General features: G+C 37.3%; 4 protein-coding genes across 6 annotated transcripts; all 4 read left to right on the top strand.

Moving 5' to 3' along the window:
- The first annotated feature begins 1,195 nt into the window (after positions 1-1,195).
- On the top strand, positions 1,196-3,059 carry uts2d (urotensin 2 domain containing). Its single transcript, XM_089132168.1, has 5 exons — positions 1,196-1,899; positions 1,976-2,080; positions 2,187-2,228; positions 2,667-2,750; positions 2,866-3,059. Exons 1-5 carry the CDS (start codon positions 1,803-1,805, stop codon positions 2,889-2,891), a joined length of 354 nt encoding a protein of 117 aa, XP_088988294.1. The 5' UTR covers positions 1,196-1,802; the 3' UTR covers positions 2,892-3,059.
- Positions 3,060-3,579: 520 nt separating this feature from the next.
- On the top strand, positions 3,580-7,085 carry LOC120477230 (uncharacterized). Its single transcript, XM_039668739.2, has 2 exons — positions 3,580-3,706; positions 4,034-7,085. The coding sequence occupies exon 2, from the start codon at positions 4,043-4,045 to the stop codon at positions 5,966-5,968; it is 1,926 nt and encodes a 641-aa protein (XP_039524673.2). The 5' UTR covers positions 3,580-3,706; positions 4,034-4,042; the 3' UTR covers positions 5,969-7,085.
- An 857-nt stretch (positions 7,086-7,942) lies between these two features.
- On the top strand, positions 7,943-10,807 carry LOC120477231 (regulator of G protein signaling 21). Of its 2 annotated transcripts, none has more exons than XM_039668741.2 (5): positions 7,943-8,132; positions 8,235-8,321; positions 8,661-8,713; positions 9,766-9,884; positions 10,274-10,807. In XM_039668741.2, exons 1-5 carry the CDS (start codon positions 8,053-8,055, stop codon positions 10,451-10,453), a joined length of 519 nt encoding a protein of 172 aa, XP_039524675.1. In that variant the 5' UTR covers positions 7,943-8,052; the 3' UTR covers positions 10,454-10,807. The 2 variants fall into 2 exon arrangements, with proteins under 2 accessions (XP_039524675.1, XP_039524674.1); XM_039668740.2 differs by having other exon boundaries at positions 7,944-8,132; positions 9,766-9,932.
- Positions 10,808-16,431: 5,624 nt separating this feature from the next.
- Positions 16,432-18,392, top strand: rgs13b (regulator of G protein signaling 13b). 2 transcript variants are annotated; one of them, XM_039668736.2, is made up of 5 exons: positions 16,432-16,618; positions 16,747-16,806; positions 16,920-16,981; positions 17,124-17,290; positions 18,121-18,392. In XM_039668736.2, exons 1-5 carry the CDS (start codon positions 16,542-16,544, stop codon positions 18,307-18,309), a joined length of 555 nt encoding a protein of 184 aa, XP_039524670.1. In that variant the 5' UTR covers positions 16,432-16,541; the 3' UTR covers positions 18,310-18,392. The 2 variants fall into 2 exon arrangements, with proteins under 2 accessions (XP_039524670.1, XP_039524669.1); XM_039668735.2 differs by having other exon boundaries at positions 16,433-16,618; positions 16,917-16,981.
- The last annotated feature ends 373 nt before the right edge of the window (positions 18,393-18,765 follow it).

The following is an 18,765-nucleotide window of genomic DNA, read 5'->3' as shown; positions in this document are numbered from 1 at the left end:
TCAGCCACAGAAACCCATTCCATGAAGATCTCTACACACTTTTCTTAGTTCTTGAGCTAAGCTTAAAGGGTTAGTTCACCCAAAAATGAAAATTAAAGGATTAGTTCACTTACACATGGACATCTTGGATGACATGGGGGTGAGTAGATTATCAGCAAAAGTTTTTTCAAAAGTGAACTAATCCTTTAAGTCATTAATTACTCAGCCCCATGCTGTACCAACCCCGTAAGACCTTCGTTCGTCTTCGGAACACAAATGAAGATATTTTTGATTAATTTTGAGAGCTGTATAACTACCACATTGGCTCCTAAGGGACTGCCTCTTGACGGCCCAGAAAGTCAATGAAGAAAATGTTTAAATATCCCAAGTGACTACGATTTCCATGACGCATGCGCGAGATTTGCGATCTGCTTACACTACTTCAGATCGCAATTCTCGCGCATGCGTCGTGGAAATCTAAGGAAGTGTCGTTTCTGGCCTACAAGGAAGAAAAGAAATAGTCGAATAAACTCGTTATTTTTGTTTGTTTTTTCGCACAAAAAGTATTCGCGTCGCTTGATAAACATATAGTTGAGTCACGGTAGTCACTTGGGATATTTAAACATTTTCTTCATTGACTTTCTGGGCCGTCAAGAGGCAGTCCCTTAGGCAGCCAATGTGGTAGTTATACAGCTCTCAAATTTAATCAAAAATATCTTCATTTGTGTTCCGAAGACGAACGAAGGTCTTACGGGGTTGGTACAGCATGGGGGTGAGTAATTAATGACTTAATTTTCATTTTTGGGTGAACTAACCCTTTAAGGCCACACATGTTTGGAGGTCTGTAGCTGTTGACTCTGCAGAAAGTTGGAGACTTCTGCGCTCTGTCGACTCAGGATGCGCTGACCCGCTCTGTGATTTTACAACGCATTCTCATCCTTTAGCGTCATATAGAACGCTATATGACAAAACGGCGCTATACTACGCACATGGCACCCGTTATCGTTATTATAACACGCGCTGTGAGGGCTAAGTTTAGGTGTGGGGTAGGGTAGTCTCATATTACGCTAAAGGATTTATGGCGTCTTGGGTTCGCGTGTTATATTAACGATAAAGCGTGCCATGTGCGTAGTATAGCGCCGTTTTGTCATAAAGCGTTCTATGTGACGCTAAAGGATGAGAACGGGCGGGATTTTATGTGGCCTATACCACTTGGCTGAGTTGCTGCTGTTCGCAATTGCTTCTACTTTGTTAATAATACCACTAACAGTTGGCCGTAGTAGTGAGGAAAGTTCACGAATGGACTTATTGCACAGGTGGCAACCTATCATGTTAATTTGAAATTGATGTTTATGGATGTCAATGTTTTAAGTCTTAGTGTAATTAAAATTTCTATCATATAGGAAAAGCCATCAAATTTGAAGAAAGACGTGTTATATCATACAAATTATACTGTACCATCATTTTTGTTATTCTAGTCACTGACTTACACTTACTTTTAGTAAAATTGAAAGAAGAATGCCAAGAACGTTTTTACCATCCACAGATGAATGAGACCCCGTAGCGCTGGTGATTTACTGTTGTCCTCACACCGCCTTTGATTGATTGCTAGTTGGCCCTGAGACCACATCAGAACATCAGTCCTAGCTGTCACGGACCCTCTTTAGATATAGCCCTGACACACCGTACACCCTTACACCTTTGATTTACAGCGATGACACATTCTCACGTCTTCACGCCTGATTAAAAGTATCCCATCTGACGAGCATCCAGCAGTCGAGCGTTCGGTCCGGTATAGGAGCAAATACCCAATACTCAGTGCCATGGACAGAAAATCCTCAGTCTCTCCTCTTACACATCTTGCTTTTTTACTTCTGATTGGTGCTCTCAACGTTCACACAAGAAGCCTTGCAAATCCAGGTGAGTTTATTTTTATTACCATCTAAGTTCTTGATTGGCTGATTATAAGCTAAACTGCATATTTCCAATTTTACAGAAAACCAGGTTTTCCATTCAAAGGACGATTCTGACATCCAGAATCAGATTTTGGCATTTTTACTACGGAAAAACATCATGCCTGTCCAAGAAAACGACGTACTAGGTAAATTAACGGGATTATTTGAATATGTCGACATATTGAAAATTAATTTTAAGCATCTTATAATATACAAACCAGCACTTACTTACATGTTTTTGATGAGTAACAGGACTTGAGCTGGCCAGAAAAATCACAGAGCTGCAGGAGGTATGTTTAATTTGGCTCATATGGGAAAAAGTTTATTTTAAAGGGATAGTTCACCCAAAAATGATAATTCTGTCATTGTTTACTCTATTGTTGTTCCAAACCTGTTCAGCAGAACAAAGAAACTCATACTTGAGGGTGAGTAAATTATAACAGAAGTTTCATTTTTGGGTGAACTGTCTCTTTAATATACAAATGCATTGTTATATCACTATACAAAATTATTGTATCAAAAGTAATCTAAAATTAATCTAAAAGTAGTCTAAATATATTACCCAAAATGTGTAATGTAATACGTAGATTACGTTACTAATACAATTTTCAACATAGAAATTATAGTCCATTACTGAAAAAAAATTACAAGTAATCTACAGAGGACGAATTTTATGAATAAAAAAAAATATTATGAAAGCTAATTGTCAGAAATTCTCGTTTCAGCTTGCAGTCCTTCGAGAGGAACTGCAGCTAGAAAGAAAATTGGTGTCAGATGCAGAAAAAGATAGATCGATGACCAGCAAAAGAGATGATGGTGAGTGTTACTTTTTTATGAGCACAAAAAAATATATATATCTTCAATGCAGTGGCTAAAAGTGTCTGTCAAATGCATAAATGTAAATGCTTAACTTTTCTATTTTATTTTTAAGCCTGTTTCTGGAAATACTGTGTTTGAGGGTCTCAAAGTGAAGAGCCAGGAGCAAGAAAATCTGCAAATAATCTGAAGCCTTAATAATGTATCAAACAAGTATAACATTTTTAGATATGGAATTATATATGTATTCATAATGTGTCATGATAATCATGATATTCATTTAATAATGTACTCATGACTGTACTCTTAAAACAAAAATGTATTTATGTAAATGCTATATCAATAAAAAAATAAGTTGATTGATGTTACCCTTTCATCTCATTCTTTATCGATCTTTGAGTTCATTATTAAACGCATGAGTGAATATTTGTTCTGATATGAGCTCTTGCCTCCCTCTAGTGTTGAGACGTTGTTTAACATGTGTTCAACAACCAAAATGTGACGCATATCAACACATATGGACATATGAAGAGAGAGGATTATTGACATAAAATAATGTCCATAAATAATTGAATTAGAAACACTCTTTAAGGAAATTCTAAATCAAACTAACTTTCAAAAAGAAAAAGACAGTACATTTTCAATAGGGAAACCTCCTATATTGTCCCAAACTGCATTATTAATGATTTCTTAAAAACCTTAACAACAAACGTATACATTGGAAGACAAAGTCCTCTACAAGTGCACATGATGAAACGCTGCACATTTAAGTAATTTTACGGGCATTCAACTGGCAAATCTGATAAACCCTCATCAGGACGGATGCAGTCTTCCATGTGGGCTGCACTGCAGAGCAAGATATGTGTAGAAAGGGAAGAGCTATTTCCAAATTATGGTTATTAAAAGCATGAACGCATCCATTTCATTCAGTCAAGTCTTCAATATACTTGCGAGAGGTAAGTTCAACATTGCTAATTCATTTGTTTTGGTAACATAAAGAATAGTTCACCCAAAAACATATGTCCTGTCATTCCAAACCTGTATGAATTTCTTTCTTCAGTTCCAAAGTTGTTTTGGATCCCATTGACTTCCATTGAATGGATTCAATTAAAATGTTTGGGTGAACTATACCTTTAAAGCATGGTCGATCTTTTGGGAGGGAATATCAGAATAACCTTTTTAATCACGAGTGAAGTATATTAATTGTTCCGTAAAATAATTATTGGTCAACTGTTTAATGAAGACACATGCTATACTAACATGTACCTATATTTATTCCCCAGTTTGAGAGTATGTGGGTCACGTTTCTTCTACTTCCGCTTCTGCCTCAGCTCACCCTCTGCGTTCACTGTCCCAGTGGGTGCGTTTGTAATGTTAAGGGTGCTGCAAAATGCACTGGAGACATCAGCGACATCCCCCCTCTCGACCCGAAAACAACATTTCTACTCTTGCTAAAAGACACAAACATAAAGGTCCTCAAAGCCCGAAGTTTTCAGTCGTTCTCTCTTCTGCTTCGACTAATGATCACCCATAGCGCTATAGACACAATTCAACCAGAAGCCTTCTATGGTGCTCCACAGTTTCGGTCAATCAAATTGTCATCAAACGCACTCTCGGTCTTCCCACCCAAGGTGTTTAGTGAGCAGAGCAACTTGGAGCAACTGCAGCTAGATGATAACCAAATAGTTTCCATTAGTTCAGAACTCTTCGAGGGGTTGGTCAACCTAACAGAGCTGGATTTGAGCAAAAACCGCATCTCCCAGCTGGACGCCGGCGTCTTCCAGAACTTGACTAAGCTGATTTACCTAAACTTAGCTGGTAACCAACTGAGGAACCTCCCAAAGACGCTTTTTCACAACCTACGTCAACTCCAATCTCTGGTACTCTCGTCCAACAAGTTGGTGACTCTGGAAAGTGGTGCATTTGATCATCTAAGCAAGCTGTGTTTTTTATTGCTTCACAAGAACCAGATCCGAGAGATTCCTCCGCGTCTTTTCTGGCACTTGCCATCCCTGCTCAACCTTTCGATGTCAGGCAACCAACTCCAGTATATTCCAGCCGAGAGTTTCTACTACTTACCCAACCTGACCATGCTCACCCTCTTCAAGAACCCCTTGATCTCCCTACCTGACCAGCTGATGGGCAACATGCCGCGGCTCGTAGAATTGTACCTTTACAATACTAGTCTTGTCACTGTCCCTTGGAACCTTTTTGCTAACATGACAAACCTACGTTTTCTCAATTTACACTTGAATGACAAGTTGAACCTCCTACCAAAGGACCTCTTCTGTTGCCTGCCCAATCTGAATAAACTGTCCCTGAAACACAACAACCTTCGGGCGCTGGAGCCGGACCTCTTCTCGAATTTGACTAGTCTTCAGATTCTGATGCTTAATGATAACAAGCTTGAGTCTCTCCCAGCAACAATCTTTTGCAATACTTCAAGACTAGAAATACTGGACTTGAGCCGCAACCATCTAAAGTATCTGCCCGGAGATGTTTTCACACACACAAAGGCGCTGAATGTTCTCTCTCTTGGCGGAAACAAATGGAAGTGTGATTGTAACATTATAGGTATTGCAGAATGGATTCGCGACAACCCAAGGCTAATCAATGCCTCGGAGAAAGGAGTAGCATGCTATGAACCGTACCACTTACAAAACCATTCGCTGCAAACATTGACCCATGCAGAGCTCAAATGTGGTCAGGTTCTTTTCCAGACAATTATGACTACAAGCATCATTCCCAGACAGGTTCCTGCAACATCAACCCCACAATCGTCTACGGCTACAAGCACAAAAGCAAGACCTACAGCGACTTCAACTACGCCTTCAATTACAAGCACTTTTGCAACAACAGCCTCTCGCTTTTACAACAGCCTTTTGCTTTCTCCTATTTACATAAAACAAGGGAACGAGTACAACAATGATCTGGCGTTCTACGAAAAGATTGTTTTGGAAAACGGACCTGACATTGTTCACAACAATCATTACGGTGGTTGGGTGTACCTGTGGACTGTCCCGTCGACCGGTCCATTTAGTGGTTTCATGACGGCTTTGTACATTGTTCTCTTGGTCACAGGGGTAGTACTGATTGCGGCCACCTGGTATGCTTTATATCGGCTTCATAAGGTGATGTGGATGTTACAGAAAGTCACTATGGGAGGCAATCAGAGAATAATGGCTAGAAGAGTACGAAGCTTCAAAGTCAAACTCTAGAGGAAACTTAAAGTTAAAGGGATACGCACTTTTTTTGGAGATAGGCTCATTTTACCACTCCCCCAGAGTTAAACAGTTGAGTTTTACCGTTTTCAAATCCATTCAGAGACCAGACAGTTTCTGGTCTCATTGACTTCCATAGTATATTTTTTTCCTACTATGAAAGTCAATGAGACCAGAAACTGTCTGGTTACTGACATTCTTCTAAATATCAGAAAATCGGCTGAATGTATTCGAAAATGGTAAAACTCAACTGTTTAACTCTGGGGGAGTTGTAAAATGAGCCTATTTCCCAAAAAGGTGGAGTATCCCTTTAAGTTGCGTGTTCACAATATTATGCATACTAATTCCACTATACACATGTTTATGAGGAATACAAAAGTCTATCAAGCTTCTATCTTGCATTTTTTACATTTTATACAAGTTTCATTATAAATTATGTTCAGCACAACATTTGATGTGAAAAGCTGAATGCATTTGTTTCCAGAATCAGCGCAGTCTCATCCCAAGACGTCATATAACTGACGTCTTGGGGCGTCTTTTGACCATACGCCAACATCCGCCTTTTTAGGGTACCCTTAAACGTCGGTTGGATGACGTTATCGGATCTTAACCCTACCCCAGACCTAAACCTACCCCGTCACCTAACCGACGTTAAAGATAAAGCGTCAGTTGTATGACGGCCCGGGATCGTCAACTAATCGACGTTTAAGGGTACCCTAAAAAGGCAGATGTTGACGTATGGTCAAAAGACGTCCCAAGATGTCAGTTATATAATGGCTTGGGATGAGACTGTGTGTTACCAGGATTCAATGAAAATTAATCTCATGGTTTTCAAAATGGTGTCAGAAAGAATTATGTATGTGTACACCGATATATAATAAGACTTGATTTTATGACATACTAAAAGCTAAGCATGACCATAAACGTGTAATCGTTTTGTAAGCATTCATGTATGCAGTCATTTACAATGGGTCGATTGTTCTTGTTTAAGTTTTCCTTTCTGCAATCTTTACATTCCAATGCTTTGCATTCACAAAACTGATAAGGACACACCCTTGGTAGGTGTTTGGAAAATGTTATCTGTCAGACCAAATAAAATGTTTCTGTGCCTTGAGAGTGTTTTCTTTGCTATGTATGCCACCTGGTGGTTAAACAATACAGAGGAGAAGTTATAGGGCAAAATAGTCTTATGCTAACATATAGCAACAACAATAATATAACAGCCTTTCCTCAACAAATAAATAAGTTATTTTAATTTATTATAATTATTATTTTTAATTTTAAGTTTTAGATGAGGATAGCCATCACACTGCATGTAATTAGCAAATATGCACACAATCAACCTTTTTTATTGTTTATTTATTTGCTTGTTTAATGTTCTGGGGGAAAGCATGACTTAAAGTGAAGAGTGCATGTAGTATAGTTAGTTTAGCTTACCCAGCAATCATGTTCCAAGCACTGTCATCACATTCTTACCACTCCCACATGACCAACGATACGCCTCAATGAGCCCAACATTGACGTTTGATGTGATTATGAAACTCAAAGAAAGTGTTTGTTGATTAGGTGTACACCAATGAATCGCAAACCCCTGAAGATTTTTATTACAACATTAGCAGGATGTGACCCGGTTCACATGTTTGAAACATTAGAACAAACAATGACTCTCCTACATAAAATACTAGATATTTTACAAGTCAACTTTTAGTCAGAAGTCACTCCGTTCGTCTAAAAAAAGATTTAGACAAGCTTCTTGACTGTTGCGTTGTGGGCGACCCGAGTTCTTCCTTATCACAATATTTTTTATAAGGCTACATAATCTTCAAATGCCGTCATAGAAACAAGAAAATGATCAAAATGCGTTTCCAAGTAAACATGAAACAGACCTAATATTGTGATATTTATGAGTCATGAATAACCGGCAGAAGATTCGTAGGGTTAATGGCATCCAGAGATTTGTGTGAACATGTCCAGGTATGAAAACACCCCACTCTATCAGCCTGGCGACCGTATATAGATGGGAAAAGTGTGTCAAAAACATGAAACACAGATCATTCTGAATAAATATTTCCCGCCACCTCATGATGCCTAAACTACTTTTCTCGAAGGTTCGGATCTACGAGTTCAAGGATCTTATTCGGAATAAGAAACAACCGATGACGTAACTAATTTTACTTATCTCTCCGCATAGCCTATAGTAAGCTTCTTAAATCGACTGATATGCTTCATGGATACAAAAGTGCTTACTTTTTTCATCCCATAGACTGGACGTCCTGTTGAGCAGAAAAAAGCAGAAAAACAATATCAGATGTGTTTTGGTTCAGAAAAAGACTGAAGTCTCTCATTATCAGTAAGTTTATTTTTATATGCATATGTGTATCACTTCATCAGTGGCATAAGTACATTTTTTGGTAAACCTTATAAATGTAGGCTATACTATAGGAGAAAGTGTTGTTGCCTTTATAGATCATGTGTTTTCAGTGTGAAATTTTTATTTTTATTCAGAAACTTTAGTTCAAACAATACAAATGTCCATGTAGTCTTCATAAAATAAGAAAAATTTGGGTAAATATATAGCGTGTCGCAACACAGGTCATTTAACGTGTCAAATGTATTTAAAAGTGTGTTTTTATCACTATGGATGGCAGGAATATTTTATTTTAGGTTCTAATTTCTTCATCTTTTTAAGACAGGACTGTTTGACACATGGACCAAAGCTAGCTGATCTTCTAGAAAATGGAGGTTAGTCCAACCCCTCTTCAACACACAGTTCTTTATTAATGGCTCCATGAAATCTTTGCCTGACACTAAAGGTTCTTTATAGTGGAAAAAGGTTTTTTAGGGTGTGTTCACACTTTTTGTTTTTTAGGGTGTGTAGTTTGCATCTCTTGGGTCTTTTGATCCAGCTTTCCTGCTCATAGTGTTCACACAGTCATTTTAAGTCTGAAGCTAAAGATACAACGACAACAACAACGCTTTAAAGGAGTAGTTCACTTTTAAAAAAACTTTTGCTGATAATTTACTCACCCCCATGTCTTCCAAGATGTCCATGTCTTTCTTTCTACAGTCGAAAAGAAAGTAAGGTTTTTGATGAAAAAATTCCAGGATTGTCTCCATATAATGGACTTGAGAACCAAACGGTTCAATGTCAAATGAGAGTTTCAGTGCAGCTTTAAAGGGCTTTAAACGACACCAGACGAACAAATCAAAAAAAAGATTTGTTAATTTTGAGTTTGAACAGGAGAGTCACGAACGCTCATCACAGAACAGAGCAAGACGCGCATTTATAAAATGTAAACGTACGAGTTTTATTTATTTTCGAAATGGCCGATTGTTTCGCTAGATAAGACCCTTATTCATTGTCTGGTGTCGTTTAAAACCATTTGAAGCTGCACTGAAACTCATTTAGACCTTGAACCGTTTGGTTCCCAATGAAGTCCATTATATGGAGAAAATCCTTGAATATTTTCATCAAAAACCTTTATTTATTTTCATTAAAACCTTTATATATCTTGGATGACGTGGGGTGAGTAAATTATCAGCAAAAGTTTTTTGAAAAGTGAACTACTCCTTTAAGGACGTATATTTGTGAGAAGTTTGTTTCATTTCAACTGAACCTGCCAAGTGTGAACAAACAAACCTTATATTATTAAAATGTTCTTTACTCCAAGAATAAATGGGTCTCTAAAAAACTGTTGACTGAAAGGTCCTTAAGGAAACCCAAAATGGTTCTTGGCCTCACTATGAAAACGAAGTTTATAATTTATTTATTTGTAACACCCTTCTCCAAACAGATTACCTGGCTGCCTTTCATTCATTTCTCCAGTCTGAGTTTAGTGCGGAGAACATTGAATTTTGGCTTGCCTGCAGGGAATATAAGCGAATGACTTCATCTGGCAGACTCTCTAACAAGGCAAGAGATATTTACAAAGAGTTTCTCCATCCCATGGCTCAAAAAGAGGTCAGTATGTGCACTTATTAAAGCATTAAAATGATAGTTACAGCGCATTACGACTGAAATGCAGTTGCATCATAGTAAAGTTTATCAATAGGTGCAATGGAAGTTGAATATTTGGGATGGTAACTGAAAAGATCAAGGAGCAAGGCACCAGAATTCTTCTAAAACACAATACATGTTGCAAATTAATTGACACAAAATCTAAAATGCATTGATAATGGTTCAACAGAAAAACAAAACTGAGTTTTTGCGTCTGCTATATTTGCTTAACAAACACCATTTAAATGAGTTATAGAAATATACTTTTATCTTTCATAGATCTGAATGTTACGTGATTTTCACAGGTCAACATCGACCATCACACTCGAGAGAAGATCAAGAGATCTTTGGTGAAGCCCGACCTCACTTGTTTTGATGAAGCTGAGATGCATATATACAGACTGATGGAGAAAGACTCTTGCCCAAGGTTCCTCAAATCTGCGGCCTATCAGAACCTGAGGAACACAGCCAGGAAACCAATGTAGACCAACTGTACTGATGACAGCTTTTTCACTGGAAAAAGGTTTCTTAATGAGCAGCCGCGCAGAAAGAGGACACACGCACGTGGTTTAGAGGAAATGACTGAGGAGAACAGAAAGTATGTGGTGTGCAGACGCACAATTTCATTGGTTTAGAGAGATAAGATGAATGAGAAAAATAAAAATGTCACCGTTACAGGAAATGATCTAGAATGAAGGTACATTTCCACAGTTATTTGACAGATGGACTGTTCTGTGTAATGGGTGCTTTTTCTATCAAAGTTAATCGTGAAAGTAGATTTCTATAAGACTGTATCAGACTGATCAAATGAGTTGATAAATTGTATTGTGACATCTCAAGATTTTGTGTCATGGTGTCTCCTTTTCAAAATATTTTCAGCAGTATTTTGCTCATTCTTTTATTACCTCATAATATTTGAGAGACCACATGGGACCAGCTACAGCACAAACATCCACTTTACCTTATTCATATAAATAATAACAAAAAAGATGAAAATATCTTGAGTAACAAGGTTGACTTTTACAGTGTAATATACAGTACAGTTAGGTATCCAAGGTCATGATATTACAACAAGATGCTCATTAGAAAGACATGTTAATGTCATTATTTCCTCAAATATTCAGGAACAAAGAAATATAGAAAAATTAATTACTAAAACAGTGACAATATGACAGAGTTGACTCATAACCTAAAGTTACAAATATATATATGAAGAGTTCAGATGCAAAAGCCTCTAAATGCCATTTGAAATTTTCTTCTTTAATGGCGATTTTGATCAAACTTGTATATTTAAGTTCAGTAATTTCAATTAAATGGCAATGATAATTACCTATTAATTGTTATTTAAGTGAAATTACTGAACTTAAATATACAAGTTTGATAAAAAGCATCATTAAAGAAGAAAATTTCAAATGGCATTTAGAGGCTTTTGCATCTGAACTCTTCATATGCACACACTGTATAATCTTTTAGGTTATGATTCAGCCCTGTTACTGTCGTATTTCTACTGTTTTAGTGGTAATTATAATCATAACAGGCTAAAAACAACCTAGAGTCATATGGATTTTTCAATTTTAAGAAAGAAAATCTATAGTAAATTGTATATCAACTATTCAATGCACACAATTGGTAGCAAACTGTTTTCATATTACATGATATATAATGTTTTGATCCAACCTAAAATTAAACTTTTTTCCAGGCATTCAATATCTTCATCTGCCCAAAGTAAAAGTGAACGTCATGCCATCTGTATGGTTAGAACACACAAGCATACAGTAAATAGCAGATTAGCTATATTTAGACTAATTATGAGCAGAAAACCGAGGTTTTCCATAGTCTGTGATTGAAGAATTGTGGTTTGGTCACATGTCCGACCCGAGCGAACTGATGCAGAGACGACCCTTAAGTGAGAGACGCAGCCATAATGTACAATAATAATCCTTGTCACCGCCTGACCCTACCGTGACAAAGACTTTCATCCTGAGTTTCAAGACTTAAAAAGGCAATTCTGAGCTGCTCAGAATTACTTTGTTTGACTAACCTCGAATTACACCAAAACAGAGTCAATGGCCATGTGACGCATGATAGGTCACACTCACTGTATGTTCTTTCTTGGGGAAAGCAATTCTATAATAAAGACAGCACTGTTTTAAGAAATAACCGTCCTTGTCATATTGAAGAAAAAAAAATCCCATGTTTATTGGATTAAGACGCTTTTTAATTTAAAAGTATTACTGAATGCGTATTATTTGATTTTATGAATGGGGTTTTTCATAGAAAATTTTTATTTGGACATTCAAATATGACGATATAAAATCAGAACCAGAGGAACTCTTTCAAAGCTCAGGAGACTAAAGGAGTTAATGGGGACTAATACAGTAAATAGCAGATTAGCTATATTTAGACTAATTATGAGCAGAAACCCGAGGTTTTCCATAGGCTGTGAAGAATTGTGGTTTGGTCTCATGTCCGACCCGAGCGAACTGATGCAGAGACGAGCCTGAAGTATTACTGAATGCACATTATTTGATTTTATGAATGGGGTTTTTCGTGGAAAAATTTAATTTGGACATTAAAATATGACGATATTAAAGCAGAACCAGAAGAACTCTTTCAAATCTCAGGAGACTAAAGGAGTTCTGATATATTTATCAACTTTGCGTCAGATGTTTCTCTTAAAATAGCTGAGGAGAACTGAGAAATCTGACAACTGTTGATGTATAGTTCAAAACATATATGATACATATTTCTTAATTACACTCTAAAAAAATGGTGCTAAATAGCACTAAAAGTGGTTAATTGGCTTGTAATCATAGGGGAACCACTCTTATCTTTGTCATATGGTGTAAAACCATAAGAGGTGACAAAGAGCATGTTAACCACCCCAGAGAACCACTGAAGAACCACTGAAGAACCGGTGGTGCTATATAGCACAATGACCACCGCAAAGAACCTCTAAAGAACCTTTCTTTTAGAGTGTAGTCATTGAATGAGAAAAGTGAGTTTTCTCCGAAGAAAAAATTAAAGAACAGCCAGAAAGCTCAATTTAACCCCACAAAGAGAAACAATTGAGATATTGAAACTTAAAAGAGTGTTTGTTTACTTCTAAACATCCACTTACACATTCATATAATATATAATATAAAATATAAATCACAAAGGTAACAGGGTTGACATTTTAAGATCGTCTCATACTGACAAACATGAACAAATTTAAAATAAAGTGATAAACAAGCGGGAGATATTGCTAGATTGTACTTAAAAAGTAAGTTCACTTCTTGAAAAAATTATGACTTTTTTTTTACATATGTATGAAAAAGATAACAGTACTATTTTTTTTTCCATTATTTTCCCCCCATACATTAATTTCTCATCTCAACGCAACACAAATGTTGTCATTCAGAAAGGACACTGATGTGAAATCATGTGGTAAAACTGACATAAGGAAATGATTCAGGCGAGAGTTAAATGAAAGCTCCCTTCTTGAAACATCCAGCGGATGCACCAATTATTGACAAACCGTTTCACCAATATGTGTCTGTTATTTTTAGCTGAGAATGACACCCTGACCAACTTCTCACCTAATCTGACCATCATTAGCTGCCAAAACCGTCGCCATGGCAACTAAAAGGAAATGAGTCATGTTCTCAGGCGCTGATATGAGCCGAGACACACAATTGCTCAATTGGTGACTTTGAGGATGTCTACACACTCTGTCATTAACACATGGAGTCTAATGTGAACACAACTTATGGAGAAAAACACTGGATTAATGCACGCAAAAAACATAGAAATGGTCAATTGAAATGGTTTGTGATTTATGCATGACCATGATACAGGAAATCTTAAAAAAAAAAAAAATCCAGTTTTCATATGGTTTTGAAAACTTCTCTACCTTTTTCAAGAAAAGTTTCAATTTAATGACTAATGCTGCGTTCACACTGGACGCGAATAGTGCGTCAAATTCGCGTCTACCGCTTCTAGTTTGACGCTTGACCACTTTATGTTAATTTGCGCGTCAAGAGTGAAACTGAGGCGCGTAAAAACAAAAGTTTGATTTACACGCTTTACGCACGTCACGCGCGTCAGAATCGAAATCTGTTGGCGGACACTTTTTTATGTCGACCGAGCATTCATCGAGAGAGTGACCGTTCTGTATTTGCTCTGGAGAGCTAGAACAGCGGCGTGGGGATCATCGTCGCCGTATTTGTGTCCACCGGACTCTTCGGAGGCGAACTGTTTGGCGAGTTTCACCATTTGCGCTGGATGACGGGCGCTGTCAGCGCTAATTTCAGCCTGTCACGCGCCCAGTTTGATGACCTGTTGTCCCGCATCGGAGCGAGGATCACCCTCGCCCTCATCCATCTAATCTGTAATTTTTTTTTTTTGATGATAAATAGAGCCAGCCTCAAGTTATTAACCTGTCCTGTGATTTTTTTTTTGTCTCTCACGAATGTTGGTTGTCTTTACATAATAATAATATTTCATATAATCTAACGTTAGAAATGGAATAAATAACATTCAATACAAAATTAACATACATGTCTCGTATATTGAAATAAAGTTTAGAGTGATAAAATATTTGCTTTGTTGTGCATTAGAACCACACAAATTTAGTCATATTACAAAATAATTTATTAAAGCATCCAGATATTTCACCACGTGAGCAAGCAGGCTCCTGATTGGTTAATGCGGCGCGAATGTGATGCAAAAGTTAAGATTTTTAAACTCAAATAGCACTAACAAAATCATTCGCGCTTAACGTGGCAGACGCTCAATTCACGCCATTCGCACGAACTTGACGCGCGAATGAGGCATATTCGCGTCTACCGCACCGCGCTCTACACCTCATTCGCGCCGCAGAAAATTTTTACGTGCGTAACGCGTCTTTGCATTGACTTAACATTGAAATCATTCACGCCTGACGCGCACCATACCATAAAGATGTCATGTGATGTAACCATCAAGCAAAAAGTTTCCATATAGAGTGTCCACAACTTGTGTGTCCAAATCATTATTTATACCTATTTTTATCTAGTTCTTTTTTCAAATTTTATTTTTATTATCAATTATTAATTCATAAATATCATGACATATTTTTGTGGAGTGGCACCACAATACATTTTACAACCTAATCGAATTTTGTCTTGTCAAAAAAAAGATCAAATTATTAGAAAAGTTCAGAGATACTGACTCTACACAGTCATGACAAGAGTCTATCATAAAACATGCTTTTTACCAGCATTTTGGTTGCATCACATGACTGTGATGTATTGTAAATTTTGTTAAAAAAAAAAGAAAATAATTTTTTTTAAATAAATTAATATTAAAATAAAATTAATTAAAAATGAATAAATAATATAAAGTTTTTTGTATGTTTTTTTGGGTCATATTTGTAAAAATTGTATAGGGTCTCTAACATCCCGAAGTGTGTAGCAGTGTAAGTATATTTTTCTGCACAACAATAATTGAATCTTTGATGAATACGTGCAACTCAACTTTATTCCTCAAGGTGACAATGTCTGATACACAATGATGTGTAAGAAGTGAAGTTTCACTCATAGTCACCGCAGGCAGAAAACAAAAGAATAGGAAGTATCATCAGCAAACCTTGAAATGGCTTAGAGATTTACTGCAGATTATCTGGTGAAGAAGCTGTCAGCAATCAAAATATTGATTTTGAAGTTGTTGAAAATGAGTTATTGACAATATTCTGGATGTAATTGTTAGTCTAATATCAGGAGAGTTTTATATCATCGCCAAAGGTAGAAATCCACCCGCGTTAGATATAGATCCGGGTCGCTAAAGACCTGAATATGTAATAATGATTGGCAAAACATTCATGAATGTAAGGGTTAATAAGTAATAGTAAAACACTATTTTGCTCAGTTGGTTCAGCAAATAACTCTTTTCTTATCAAGAAATGTTTCTGGCCATATGCTTCCTTGGAGTTTAAATCAGCATTTTTGTTTCTGCTTTTTTTTTTTTTAAAGCACAAGAACATAGATGGTTTTCCAAAGTCCCAGAGGACCAAATATCTTGCAGAACGTCAGCATCAGTTCTCCAGGCTGTAAAACTCTATATTTAAGTGCAGGTGAATCTAGTTACTCATTATCTTTGGAGAAGGATTCCTCCTATATGCTGCTAAAGAGCAAAACAAACACAGACGAAGCAGCCTAACCGTCTCATTTGACTCTTATTTTCATTTGCGCGCCATTAAAATTTGGCCCTGTTACGTCTGTAGATTACTGAAAAAGCCAAAACATGCAAAGTTGTAATTTGCTTATCTGGTATTTCAGCAGCGGGAATTTACATGCCTAAAAATATGAAGAAACAGGCAATGCTTTTCGCACACGAGCAACTGACTGGGAGGAGGGGGAGGGTTTGATGGGGCTTCCTCTTTGCTGTGGTCGCTGAGTCCCTGTTGATGAAACGAGCCCTTAGCAACCGTCGCACGGCATAAAAAGCAGAGCCGGATACGCAGAAGGGAAACCTGTAGAGCACCAAGTGCAGCATGATCACTTGCAGGACCGTGCGGCTGTGGATTTCTGGGCAATAAGTCCTCGCTCTACCATGCCTGGCCTAATCCCACAACCTCTCCCAACGGACGTCAACATGGACAAAGACGACTTCAGGAGAAACAAGACCTTGTAAGTGTGCTCTTCAGGCATTTTTACTCAACCATCAGCATAAGGGAATCTATTATGAGTCACTCCAAGGATGCTTTAGCGTAGGCTTTGGATGTGTGAAGCATAAAAAGCTGACTTTCTCTCCATAGAGGAAAGAACCTCATGTGCCGACTAAAGTGTATGTTCACCAGTTCATCTGCTCCGGAGAGGTAAGGAAAAAGTGACACACATACAAGGACAAGAGGTCCAAAATATTTCAAACAAGAGTTATTGCTCCTAATCCAGTTATGGTCAACTAATCAAACCCATCTGATCTCAGCAGGCTAAGTTTAGAAGACACCCAACAATGGTCCCAGTCTCTGGAACGGCTTCTCGGTTCCAAATGTAAGTCTTTTTTTCCCCCCCCAAAGCACTGATATCTATTTTTGGCATTGGTTTATTGAGGCGAGGGTAAACTAAAACACTAGTAAATTAAAGAGGTGCTGGTTTCGTGTTGTGACGCGCACCCGCATTTGCTTCCCTCCAGATGGCATGGCCACATTCCGCACCTTTCTGAAATCAGAATTCAGCGATGAAAACATCGAATTCTGGTTGACCTGCGAGGACTACAAGAAGATAACTTCGTCCCATAAGATGAGCTCGAAGGCGAGGAAAATCTTTGAGCAATTCGTCGAAGCAGAATCTCCGAAAGAGGTAGAGAAGGAACCATACAACACCCTGTTGCTACTGTATATACGCTTGTAAATCTCTATATAACCAGTGAGGATGTGTACACTAGACGTGCTGTAGTGTCGCGATATGCTTTCAGTGAATTATAGTTTTCCATGCGCTGCAAAGCCTTCTATATTTAAATAACTCTAAATCATCTTATAGATATACACAGTAGCAATAATATAATATTTAAAAATAATCACTTTTTTCATATTTGTCTGTTTATACAGCAGCAATACAATACATAAAAATCTCTCTCTAATATATATAATTTATTCTAATAATAATTAACTTAATATAATATTTATAATAAATAAAAACATAAATATTATAAATAAATCATTATATTATTTTAATAATACTTAACTTAATATAATAATTATAATAAATAGTATAATAAATAAAACATATAGTATAGTATTAGAATATTATTATCATACTATTTATATAATAATTTTAATAAATACATCATTAATTTACTAATTTAAATATGTATGATACAAATTCGTATTTAAATCATATTAAATCATATTATAAAAAATAAGTAAACTATTATAAGTCAACAGTAATAGTTGACTATTCAAAAACTATTCGAGTCAAGATGTATGACAAATATAAAGAACAGCGCTTGAATGTGAAATTAAAGAAATGTTATCTGATACTGGATGAACTGGCTGCTGAATGTAAATTGATGTGGTCATGACTTCATTTAGCATATTTCCAATGTCATTTCTCATTATTTGGACAGTGCATCTCATAATCGGTTGCATCTCATAAAAGGATAGCGTAAATGCCTCTCATTTGCATCGCAGATAAACATCGACTATCACACGCGGGAGGAAATCAAGAGAAATGTGAGGAGTCCGACGGCAGAGTGTTTCGACGAGGCTCAGAAGATCGTTTTCGGTCTGATGGAACGTGACTCTTACCCCAGATTTCTACGATCTGAGATGTACAAGACCCTCCTCGAGTCCCTTGCTTCGGATGATGCTCGAGGATGACTGTGTGGTGATGTATCACACCAATGCTAAAACTGGAACGGTCTGGTTTGTGTGCAGGACCAGAACCCCCGAAGCTCGCGCTCCCCGCCGTGTGGAACTTCTGAAACTAACAGGAGACAAAAAGGAGCAATGGTTGGGAACATGCCGTTGATATCAAGGCAAAATGACAAGAAACACAAGTCTGACGTGTTTCTGAAATGCCAGGAGTGCTTCTCAACTGAGCGTGCTTCCTGTGTAGATAAGGACGCAGCTCCTTCAAGCCCTTCCGGTGGTTTCCGAAGCTACAGTGTGGGGACAACACTATCGTCTTTTCCTGGCACTTCCAGAAGATCTTTATAAACTGCTTTGCCATGTCCAACAATGACTTTAGTAACAAAAAACTACCTCTGCCTATTGGTTGAGGTGGTTTGGACAGTTTTGTAAGGGGATCTTGACATGTTACAACATGAGTGCCTT

The sequence above is a fragment of the Pimephales promelas genome, chromosome 2 (assembly GCF_988280905.1).
Source record: "Pimephales promelas chromosome 2, fPimPro1.hap1.1, whole genome shotgun sequence".
NCBI lineage: Eukaryota > Metazoa > Chordata > Actinopteri > Cypriniformes > Leuciscidae > Pimephales > Pimephales promelas.
Note: the sequence above shows the minus strand (reverse complement) of the source record. Positions and strands in the feature narration are given on the sequence as shown.

Excerpts from the sequence above, each read along its gene's own strand:
- uts2d (XM_089132168.1), top strand. The coding sequence starts at position 1,803 with ATGGACAGAAAATCCTCAGTCTCTCCTCTTACACATCTTGCTTTTTTA. Across the intron at positions 1,900-1,975 it reads AAGAAGCCTTGCAAATCCAG|AAAACCAGGTTTTCCATTCA; the intron begins GTGAGTTTATTT and ends CCAATTTTACAG. Across the intron at positions 2,081-2,186 it reads CCAAGAAAACGACGTACTAG|GACTTGAGCTGGCCAGAAAA; the intron begins GTAAATTAACGG and ends GATGAGTAACAG.
- LOC120477230 (XM_039668739.2), top strand. The coding sequence starts at position 4,043 with ATGTGGGTCACGTTTCTTCTACTTCCGCTTCTGCCTCAGCTCACCCTC.
- LOC120477231 (XM_039668740.2), top strand. The coding sequence starts at position 8,053 with ATGATGCCTAAACTACTTTTCTCGAAGGTTCGGATCTACGAGTTCAAG. Across the intron at positions 8,133-8,234 it reads AATAAGAAACAACCGATGAC|ACTGGACGTCCTGTTGAGCA; the intron begins GTAACTAATTTT and ends TTCATCCCATAG. Across the intron at positions 8,714-9,765 it reads TGATCTTCTAGAAAATGGAG|ATTACCTGGCTGCCTTTCAT; the intron begins GTTAGTCCAACC and ends TTCTCCAAACAG.
- rgs13b (XM_039668735.2), top strand. The coding sequence starts at position 16,542 with ATGCCTGGCCTAATCCCACAACCTCTCCCAACGGACGTCAACATGGAC. Across the intron at positions 16,619-16,746 it reads TTCAGGAGAAACAAGACCTT|AGGAAAGAACCTCATGTGCC; the intron begins GTAAGTGTGCTC and ends TTCTCTCCATAG. Across the intron at positions 16,982-17,123 it reads ACGGCTTCTCGGTTCCAAAT|ATGGCATGGCCACATTCCGC; the intron begins GTAAGTCTTTTT and ends GCTTCCCTCCAG.